Source organism: Propithecus coquereli, unplaced genomic scaffold (genome assembly GCF_000956105.1).
Source record: "Propithecus coquereli isolate 6110/MARCELLA unplaced genomic scaffold, Pcoq_1.0 Scaffold299, whole genome shotgun sequence".
Lineage (NCBI taxonomy): Eukaryota > Metazoa > Chordata > Mammalia > Primates > Indriidae > Propithecus > Propithecus coquereli.
The window spans coordinates 4,265,470-4,277,139 of record NW_012148607.1 but is presented as its reverse complement, the minus strand read 5'-3'; the positions used below and the strand labels follow the sequence as shown (position 1 = coordinate 4,277,139).

The 11,670-nt window shown below is 41.7% G+C and overlaps 1 protein-coding gene across 2 annotated transcripts in view; it reads left to right on the top strand.

The window, feature by feature from the left end:
- Positions 1 to 11,670, top strand: part of CFAP57 (cilia and flagella associated protein 57) — an 85,636-nt gene that overhangs the window by 181 nt on the left and 73,785 nt on the right. Inside the window, exons 2-4 of one of the 2 annotated variants that reach the window (XM_012649028.1) lie at positions 75 to 248; positions 7,887 to 8,203; positions 9,977 to 10,263. In XM_012649028.1, the coding sequence (XP_012504482.1) occupies positions 92 to 248; positions 7,887 to 8,203; positions 9,977 to 10,263 (761 nt within the window). In that variant the 5' untranslated portion in view covers positions 75 to 91. Of the gene's footprint in view, positions 1 to 74; positions 249 to 7,886; positions 8,204 to 9,976; positions 10,264 to 11,670 lie in introns of those variants that run through there. The other variant, XM_012649027.1, reaches the window with a different exon arrangement.

Genomic DNA, 11,670 nt, shown 5'->3' with positions numbered 1-11,670 from the left:
AGGGGCGTGCCCTGCGGGGCGGGGCGGGGCGTTGCGCTTCTCCACTCTCACGAGCTGCGCTCGGTCTTCAGCAGAACTCTGACAGGAGACCATGTCTGCTGTGGTAGCTCAGTCGCTGCATGTTTTTGGTCTTCGATCCCACGTAGCCAACAATATCTTCTTCTTCGATGAACAAATCATTATATTTCCTTCAGGAAATCACTGTGTGAAGTACAATGTGGATCAGAAATGGCAAAAATTCATTCCAGGTAAAACCCTTTCCCTCTTGACGCGTACATTAACGGTGTGTGCCACCTAATAACACCGTAATCCCTTGGAAAGAAAGGTTTTTGGACCAACTTGAATATACACGTAGTTTTATAAATGTAGGGGAAATAAATGTCGACTTGCATTATTTAACTATAGATTAATCAATCACACATACATAGTTGAAATCACATGCAAATGTTAATTTAAAAGTACTTTTTTCACTGTAATTTCATGAAAAAAACTATTTTAAAGAATCTCTTTTTATGCATCTCCAGTATCATTGTCTTTGTCATCACCAGAGCCACTTTTTGAGTTGTCTAACACAGTTTTCTAGGGTATACCGCATTCATTACATCCCCTTTTGAATCCATGTATGATGAAGACACTAGAAATGTTATCCCAAGTCACAAATAGCCATTTGTGTAACGTTACATCATTTGTTTTTGTTCACATTGGTCCTGTCTATGATATTCATGATTTTGACAACCTAATTCATTTTTTCCCACCCTTTGTTGCATTGAACACTTTCTATTGTGACATACGCATACAAAAGAATATATACTACATATGGATAATATTTTAAAAATTATAATAAAATGAAGATCTGTGAACCCAACCACCCAGCATAGGAAATAGAACATTGCCAGTTCCAGTGCTTCTCCCTGATTACATTCCCCTCTCTCCTTACATACTCCATCTTGGATTTTGTAATTATTCTCTCGTTTTTCCATATATTTTTACCACATATGTGTTTAACCTTATGCAAGATATAGTTTTGGTTTTGCTATTTTGCGGTTTTATATAAATGGAATCATAGTGTATGTGTCCTATGACTTCTTTTGTTCAGCATCATGCTTTTGCGACTCATGCATCTTGATACATATGACTGAGTTCATTTTATTGCCATATAGTGTTCCATCATATGAATATAATACCACAAATATATTTATCCATCCTAACGTTGAGGGAATTTGGGAAATAACAGTTATTTGCTAGTACAAGCCATCCACTGTAAACATTCTTGTGTGCATACACACTCATCTACTTGTGTAAAAATTCCCCAGGGTACACAGCCAGTACTAAAATTATTTAGTAATGTGATAGTAGCAATGTACACTCCCATTGGAAGTGCATAAGAGTCCTCATTCCTCCACAACCTTGTCAACTCTTGGTATTGTCCAACTTCCTAACTTCTTGCTAATCTAGTGGTTGAGAAAAGGTATCTTATTGTGGTTTACATTTGCATTTCTCTGTTACTAATGAGGATGAGTATCTTTTCACATGTTTATAGGATATTTCTATTTCTTTCTTTTCTTTCTTTCTTTCTTTTTTTCTTTCTTTCCTTTCTTTCCTTTCTTTCTTTCTTTCTTTTCTACAGGATCTTCCTCTGTCCCCAAAACTAGAGTGCAGTGGTGTTATCATAGCAACCTCAAATTCCTGGGCTGGAGCAATCCTCTTGCCTCACCTCCCAAGTAGCTGGGACTACAGGCATGCACAACCACACCTGGCTAAATTTTTCTATTTTTTTTTAACCACACCTGGCTAATTTTTTTATTTTTTGTAGAGACAGGGTCTTGCTCTTGCTCAGGCTGGTCTCAAACTCCTGGCCTCAAGCAATCCTCCTACCTCAGCCTGCCAGAGTTCTAGGATCACAGGAGTGAGCCACCACGCCTGGTGGGGTATTTCTATTTAGTTTTATGTCAAATGCCTTGTTTAAATGGTATAGAAAAAAATCATTTTTCTATAGTTTTTTGTGGGAGCTTTTTGGGTAATTTTCTTACTGATTTATGGACACACTTTTTGTATTCTGTATTCTAATCATTTGTCAGATATATGTGTTATAAATAATTTCTCCCAGTTTGGGGCTTGTTATTTTCTCCCTCCTTACACTATCTTTTGATGGATATAAATTCTTTGTTTTAATGAATTCACATTTATTAAACCCCATATAATATTCTGTTGGAATAAACTGTATTAAATAGAGTTGACTTTTATTTATTGATTTTTATATCCAGCGTATTTGCTAAACCATTATTAAGTCTAATGATTTATCTACAGATTCTTCAGAGTTTTCTACATAGACTGTCATATTATCTAAAAATAATGATGGTTTTATTCCTTTTTCCTGTGTTATTGTGCTGGTAAGCACCTCCAGAAGGTGTTCAATAGGGGTAATGAAAATGAACGTCCTTGTCATGTTCTGATCTTAAAGAGAATTCTTTTAACATTTTCTTAGAAAGAAGGATGTTTGCTGTGGGCATTCATCAATATCCTTTATGAGAGTAAAGAAATTCTTTTCTTTTTCTAATTTGCTATGCTTCCCACTCCCTTGAACAGATATTGAATTTTATTGCATGTATTTTCTGTATTTTATATAAGATCATTTGATTTTCTAAGCAATCATTGTTTTATGCAGACAACATTAATTTATATTTGCTCTCATATTTACCAAACTCTTTACCCACCAATGCTCTTTACAAATCAAATATTCCAGCTAGGATCATTTTCCCTCTGCGTTTGGTGATAGTGTGTTAGTGATAAACTGTTCCAGTTTTTGTTTGTCTGAAAATGCCTTTATTTCATCCTCATTTTTGAAAGATAATTTCACGAGGTATAGAATTTTTGTCATCATAGTATATTAATAGGTCTTATTCTGTTGTTTCTTGGCTTCTGTTTTGTTGCTTTAGGGAAGAAATTAGTCATCAAGGTCTTCTTTCTGTAGCTGATCTGTCTTTTTTTTTTTTCTGGATGCCTTTAAGATCTTCTTTATCTCTCTTTTTATTATATATATACAGTATAGGTTTTATTTTCATTTTTCATCCTCTTAGGTATTCTTTGAGATTCTGGATCTAGGGAAGGGTATCTTTCAATGATTCTAGAAAATTTTTAACAATTTTGACTTTGAATATAGTATTTTTTCTGTTCTGTTATCTCCTTTGGAACTCCAGATCATCTCAACTCCATCCACCGTGGTTTCTTAACTCTTATTTGGATTTTTAATTTCTTAGTCTCTGTGTTGCGTTCTAAATAATTACTTTAGATTTATCTCTTAGTTTATTGATTTTCTTTTCATCTGCCTCAATTCTACTGTTTAATGTATCCACTGAGATTTTAATTTCAGTTATTGTGCTCATATTCTCACACTTCCTATCTACACCATTTCTTTTCTCCTAACTGTCTTATATCAGGGGACTTTACATGTGTGTACGTGTGTGTGTGGATCCTCCCAGCCCATATGTTCATGTTCTACCCATATATCCTGTAAACAACCACCCTTTGACCATCCTTCAGGCCCAGGCCAAGGGTAGAGACAGGCCTGGGAAGAAGCCAATGCTGGTCTTGTCAACAGACTCAGGGCCATTTACCATTTGGATAGGAAATGCCAGACTCCTGGGTACCTAGAACATAATCTAGAAGAGGCCGTGCAAACTCCAGGTGGCCCCTAGATTCCACTTAATGGAAAGGTGCACAGCCAGAGGAGAACCACAGCAGGGCACTCTAAAATATGGGGCCCAGGGAAAGATCCATGCCAGCCAAGTCTCAGGGTATTACCGGTGAAGTGAAAAATATAAAGGTCATGAAATTGGGAGATCTGGATTTCAGCTAGCTCCGCATTTTATAAGCTCACAGAACCTCAGTACCCTCATCTGTAAAATGGAGATAGTGCTCAGTCAGTGCTCATCTCAGAGTCACGAGGAGGCTCAGATATATTCATTTAACAAAACGTTATTAAGTACTTCCTGTGTGCCAGGCACAAGGTAGATGCACACAAACACACACAAGACCTTGTCCTCGTGGTGTTTCCATTCTAGTAAGTGAGAGTGACAATAAACAAAAAGAAGTACATGATATACATTAGTGATAGATGCTAATGAGGAAAAAATGAAGCATGGAAGGTGAAGCTGTTGGGGGAGTGTGGAGTTGTAGATGGGGCAGCTGGGAAGGGCTCACTGAGGGCTGATCTTTGAGTGTAGACTGAAGGAAGCGAAGGAGCTGGCCTTGCTGATGTGGGAGGGGCAGGGGCATAGCAGAGAGAGTAGCAAAGACTCTGAGTTAGGAGGGTGCTTAGTGTGTTCGGGAATAGCAAGGAGGCCAGTGTGGCTGGAGGGGAGAGAAAAGAAGAGTAGGGAGCAAGAGGAGAGGCAAAGAAATGATGGGGAACAACACACAGATCATAGGTTCTTGCTCTGAGTGAGATGAGAAGCCATGGCAGGTGGGTTCTGAGTGGTAACATGATCTGACTTATATTTCCACAGGTTCTTTCTGGCTACTGTGCAGAGAATAGATCTAAGAGGAGGGGCAAGGGGCCAGGTATGGTGGCTCATGCCTGTAATCCCAGCACTTTGGGAAGCTGAGGCAGGAGGATCTCTTGAGGCCAGGAATTCAAGACCAGCCTGGACAACATAGCAAGACTCGCATCTCTACAAAAGATAGAAAAATTAGCCAGGCGAGGTGGTGCGTACCTATCGTCCCAGCTACCCAGGAGGCTGAGGTGGGAGGATCACTTGAGCCCAGGATTCAAGACTGCAGTGAGCTCTGATGACACCACTGCTCTGCAGCCTTGGCGACAGAGTGAGACCCTCTCCCTTAAAAACAAACAGAAAAAACAGGGAGGGACAACGGAGGAAGCAGGAAGCAGGGAGACCAATTGAGGAATGAGTGCTGTAATCCAGATGAGAGAAAATGGTGCTTAGAGCAGGGTGGAAGCAGCAACAGGGATGGTGAAAAGAGACCAAATCCTGGATCTATTTCGAAGGTAGAAGTGACATTTCCTCACAGTCCTCATGTGGGTGGAAGAGAAAAAGAAAGCAGCAAGGCTCTTGGCCTAAGCAACGTGAACGATGGAGTTGCAGTTGATAGAGACAGAAAAGGCTGAAGATGGAGCAGATTAGTTTGGACATGTTAAGGTTGAGGTGCCTGCTAGATATCCAAATGGAGATGTTAAGTAAGCAGTTTGATTTCAGGCCTGATTCAAGGGAGAGAGGTACAGGAATTTAAGGGTCATCAACATAGAGGTGAAATTTAAAGCCCTTAGAATGGGTGAGAGTCCCCTAGGGAATGATGTGTGTATGAAAGGGAAGAAGCCTAAAGAGCGAGCTCTAGGGCATTCCTGCATTTAGTGCTGCGGAAATGAGGAAGAACCAAAAAAGAGGCTTTGAAGGAGGGGCTAAAAAGATCAGACGAAATCTGCAACAGGTGAAAATATTTCAGGGAGGAGAGGAGTCATTAGCTGGGTTAAAACAATGCAAAAGCGTTTTACAAACTCAAAAATCAGTCAACATATATTAATATTGAGCACGTACTAGGTACCAGACACTGGTGATTGAATGAATGAACGAATGAATGAGCAAGAAAGCCATGGCCTCTGCCCTCCAGGAATTCTCAGTACTGTAGTGGAGACAGGTGTGTGTTCAAAGGAGCAGGGCTCTGTAAGTGAGCAGGACAAGTGCTATGCCAAGTGCAAGCCTGGCACAAAAGCACAGGGGGGCGTGAGCAGCATTCCTTTGCCCCCTCTGGGCAATCTCATGCTCATAATTTTACCTTCCCACCATGCCTTTTACATCAAATCTTTGCTTTCAGTGCCAGCCCTCCACCTAGCTTTAGAATCACATCCGACTGCTAGACCTCCTTACCCGAAGCTTCTGCAATACGTACCTCACACATAATATATCCAACATTGAATTTATCATTTCCTTTTTCCTCCCTCCCTTTTCTTAAGACTCTACCTTGCCAGATATTCAAACATGTAATAAAGATATGTTTAAGATAACAATGTAGCCCTATAGAAATATCCCAGAAACCCAATTATATCTATGTAAATATATAACTTTAATATATCATGAAGGTGGTATTAGTGATTAGTTGTGGGACAACTAGTTATGTGGGAAATGGTAATTTAGATCCTCACCTCATACCTTTTACCATCATGAATCCAAGACGGATTAAAAATTTGAGTATAAAAATTTCAAACCATAAAAAGCTAGAAGCAAATAAGCATGAATAAATATCATTTGGGTGGGCTATTTTAAGCAAAAGACAGAGGACATACTCCTCGCCGTCACCCCTAGCTTCCTCAGCCTGTCCATCACAGGTGGCCCACTGCTCCCCATTGCCTAAACCAGAATCCTAAATGTCATTCACTACTCGTTTCTCTCGCTGGCCCCCTCACCCAGGCAATCACAAAGTCCTACTGGTTTCACCTCTTAGCGTTTCTCTAGTGTCCCCTCCTCTCTATTCCTGCCGCCCCTACTGCCTTCTTATTGTTTCTCGCTGCTTCTTGCTACCATCACCTCTCACTTTTCAAAATAACCTGCTGACCGGTTTCCTTCCCAGAATGCCTCCCTGGTGAAATTCAAACTCTGCACAAGGTTCTTAGTGACCCAGAACCTGGGTTCATCTCTGAGCTGCAAGTACTCCTCCCTGCAGCCCTTCCAGAGAATTCCTGTGTGCTGGACATCCCTGCCTGCTGAGCAACTTGCTGCCTTGCTCCTTAGCTTGTCGTGAAGCAGCACGTGGGGGCGCATCACATGGGGGCATATCAAATCACATCACATCACTTTCTAGCACATCTCCCCTCGCCTCACACACCCTCCTGCCCCAGGCCTGCATCCACAGACCACTTCTCCATGAGGTATGGTAGGTGCAGGGCCTAGAGCCCATGATACTTTTTAGGGCCCAAGAAAATGCTTTAATTTTAATTTATCTTAAAATCAGAAAGAAATGAATATGTACTAGTGAATCCAGCCTGGCTTATATTCCTCTTTGTAGCAATGCAGTCATAAAGTATATGACTATATATTTTTTAACATTTTTTAATGAGGAAGGGGGCTAATGAAATCAAAAGTAAGTGCCTAGAGCCCACAAAAATCATAATATGACCCTGATTGCATTTTCCAAATAAAGTATTTGCACTTTAATCTTTGCTTCAGACTCTGCATTCTAAAGGGCCCACAGCTTCATTTCATGCTTATTACTTCATGGTTGCAAGATGACTGCTGTGTGTCCAGACATCACCTCTACAGTCCAGGAAAAAAAGGATAGAATGCATCTTTCCCCGGTTCTCAAGAAAGCACAAGCTTTATCATAAAGCCGCTCCAGAAGACTTCTGGCCATCTCATGGCCAGAATGTCACATAGATCATATAACTGTGAGGGAGGCTGAGGAATCCAGTAGTTAGCATCCCAGGCTCTGGACTAGAGGAAGAGTGTTGAGTTCTGGCCACTCGGGGGGTAAAGACCTCTAGGATCTGACCCTACCCCACCCACTTAGACCTTTCTTTGGTCGCCCAACTCAAATGCAGTGCTCCAGCAATGCCCCACTGTTTGCAGCTCTCCCATTGTGCTATATCCTCCATTACATCCACCCCTTTGTTCAAGCTCTTCCTGCCACCTGCTCCCATCCCCCATCCCACTTTGTCCTCCTTCAGGAAGGGGTCTCTGACTTCTCCTCCCATCTCATCCTCAGAGGTGCCTGTCCTAGTCATTTCATAATACCCAGCCCAAGTTGTACCAGGGGACTGCCAGGGATTGATAATGACCTCCTTTGTGTTAGCAGCGCCTACTGCTGTGCCTGGTTCATGTTGAATCATGGTGAAAGTGTGATCTACCCTTATTATCCCCTTTTCCCTCTGTTTGCAGGCTCAGACAAGAGTCAGGGCATGTTGGCCTTGTCCATCAGTCCCAATCGGCGATACCTCGCTATCTCTGAGACTGTGCAAGAAAAACCCGTCATCACCATTTATGAATTGTCATCCAACCCTTGCCGGAAGCGCAAAGTGCTTAGTAATTTTGACTTCCTGGTTCATAAATTTATTAGCATGGCTTTTTCTCCAGACTCCAAATACCTATTGACTCAGACATCACCTCCAGAGTCAAACCTTGTCTATTGGCTGTGGGAAAAACAGAAAGTAATGGCCATTGTTAGAACCGACACTCAGAACAACCCTGTCTACCAGGTACCTTGTAGCATTAAGTATGGTGTAGATTATTTAAAAAATAGAGCTGTCTCATATTGAATGCTTTCTATGTACCACAGTTCTAATTTCTTGCATGTATTTTAAAATTTAGGCTAACAACAACAATATAAGGTATATGTGCTTATTATCCCCATTTTAGAAAGGAAGGAACTGAGGCTTCAAGAGGTTAAGTAACTCACCCAGTATCACAGAGGTGGGGAGTAGTAGAACCAGACTCCAGCTCCAGTCTTCTTTACTCTGGCCCAGAACAGCTTTCTGGTCACAGGTTGGGCCCAGAGGTGGATTAATAAAACTTGCTCTCTGGCCCTGGCCCTGGCCTCTTTCCAGCAGTATTGCTGAGCAGTAGGAAGATTTCAGGAATGTAAAGTGGCAGATCTCTAAAAAGCCGTTGATGAAGTTGCAGAATTTGCTATTGTGGTTTGATGGCAAAATAAAGACGACCCATCAGGAACCTGGCTGACTTTGTAGGTAGGGAGTCCCAAGGAGGTTTATTTGGGTACAATCACCCTAATCCGGGATCTAGGACTGTTTTACAAGTTCAAGAACTCAGTTCTGTTCATGTTCAGAAATACTAGCTAATCCGTGTCTCAGGCATAGATTGAATTATTCAACTCACAAGAGGTGAATGTATAAACTAGCATATCACAACCAGAACACTGACATCATTTATCCAGTGTATTCCCTTCCTAGTAATAGAGAAGTTGAGAGGGGAAATTAGTAATCGGAAGGTTGCTTGGTGATCACAGAATGAGACCAAGGCAAATAGAACCCGAGGTTATCAAGGTTTCAGCCATGCCATAGTGAGGCCTGGTGACACGTCCCTTTTCAGAGCAGAGCCCACCTCCTGTCAAGTAGATTCAATAAACATTTATTGGATGCCCATAATGAACTCAGTCCTGGGAATACAGTGATGAAAGAGCCACAGCCCCTCAAGTTGCTCACTATCTACTGGGTTGACCACCCATTACCATACAGCCAGTCCCCGACTTACGATGGCTCAACTTACAATTTTTGACTTTACAATGGTGCAAAAGTGATATGCAATTAGTAGAAAGCAGCCATCTAATACTCTCACAACACTGGGCAATAGCAATGAGCCACAGCTCCCAGTCAGCCGTGCGACCACTAAGGTAAGCCACCGAGATACTCTGCAGTGTAGTGTTGCCAGATGACTTTGCCCAATTGTAGGCTAATATAAGTGTTGTGGGCACGTTTAAGATAGGCTAGGCTAAGCTATGATGTTGGATAGGTTAGTTGTATTAAATGCATTCTGACTTACGATATCTTCAACTTATGATGGGTTCATCAGGACATAACCACATTGTAAGTCGAGGACCATCTGTATATTGCAATAGGGGCTACAGATGAAAGGTGCTCAGTTGGCAGGAGACCACATGGCATTCCCTGACACGTGGTTCCTTTCCTCCTGGACAGGGCTATATGAACCTGTCAGACTCTCATTTGTCTGTGTTTCCAGCTGAGCTTTATTCTGTTTATTGGCACAGAGTTTGGCTATTGTCAAAACCTGCTCATTCTGCTTTTTGGCTTTTGTAGATTTCCTAGTTTAAGACTCATGGGCCCTACAAATATAATGGCTATAGATCGGTGCCCTTATCAAATGTGGTATAAAATTACATGATTTAGTGATATTTAAAGAATATTCTGAGTCTACCTGAAATAAATATTAATTAATAAAATAGGAAAGAATTCCATCAAAATTGGTTTTATAAATCTTTTTCTTTAATTTTACAGGTGAGCTTTAATCCCCAGGATAACACTCAGGTTTGTGTCACTGGACATGGGATGTTTAAGCTTCTCCGCTTTGCCGAGGGAACCTTGAAGCAAACCAATTTCCAGAGGGGAGAACCCCAGAACTATTTAGCCCATACCTGGGTGGCTGATGACAAGATTGTCGTTGGCACTGATACAGGCAGGCTCTTCCTCTTTGAATCTGGAGATCAACGCTGGGAGACAAGTATAATGATCAAGGAGCCCACCAATGGCTCAAAGAGCCTGGAGGTCATCCAGGAATCAGAGAGGTAATGGTGCCTCTGGGCGGTGCTCATATACTCATTGTACTAACAGCATTGTATGGAAAACTGCACTCTTTAAAAACCACTCATGACCGCTCTACCTTAAAAGTAGACTGTGTTCATTTTCCCTCTTCATTTTTAGCATTAATCTATATTCGAGCACAAATTTGATAGTTATAACCATAGCCAAGATACAGTTCTTTTTATTTTATACCTAATTTCATTTTATATACATTTTAGTATTAATTAATACTAGTCTTTAAAATTATGGTTTTCCAAAAACACATATTCTAGTGGCTGCCTAATTCACTGAATTGATTAAATAAATGTCCAAGAAGCCCTTGCAAGTATGCAAAAGGCATCTTGCTAGGTGCCAGGTACACAGGTCCTCGAGGAACTTACAATTCACTAGGAGGCAACAGACCAACAAAGAAGTGTTATTAGGTAAATCTAAAGGAGGATATGGGGTGAAGTGCAGGCTCAGGAAGGAGTGGTGTTATTGACCACTGCAAGAGAGGTACCACTTTACCTCTGGGACAGCCAATATAAATCTTATCTTACACATGTTGGTGTGCACCATTGGATGCACCAGACACTACTTTAAGCACTTTCTATATATTCCCATTTGATTCTTACCCTATGTAGTATGTACTATGATCATGCCCATTTCGTAGATAAGGAAACTGAGGCTCAAAGAGGTTAAGTGATCCATCCAAGATCACAACACTGTCAGGTAGCAGGATCATGATTTGAACCCAGATCTGTCTAACTCTAGAGCCCAAGCCCTCAACCGCAATGGCATCCTGTAGATTCTTCTTCCTTAATAACTTCCAATCCACCCATTTTTTGTCACCTCCCCCATGCCAATGACATCTTTTTTGTTGCGATTATGTAGGAGTTTCCGAAGAAGTCCCCATGCCCTTCTCCATTTGCTGTGTTCACAGTCCTTCAGTTCTGGGGTGCAGAACACCCGGAACAAAGCCCAGACTCCTTGGCTTGGCCCACGTGTCCCTGCTGTTCTCTCCCTCTGCAGCTCTTGCCTCTGTCGACCTGACGCTCTTGTTTCTGGGCTTGGCCATGTGCAGTCCTCTCTGTCCTCCCACCCCCACCCCACTCCCCTAGGTACATACACAGACCTCACACACTCCTGTTTGTCCTTCAACTCTCGGCCTCTGCTCATCTCAGATAGGTGCCCCTCTTCTGAAACTATCCTCAGAAAACCCTTGTGACCTGCTAACTGGCTGCTCCTGTCATACTCAGCCACCCCCAACAGTCCTTAGCACATGCCCCCCCAGACCGTCAGCTTCTAAGGGCGAGAACTATGTCAGCCTTACTTACCATTGTTTCACAGAGCTGCTAACATAGTAGAATGCCAATTAAACATTTATAAACAAATATAAATATTATATGAAT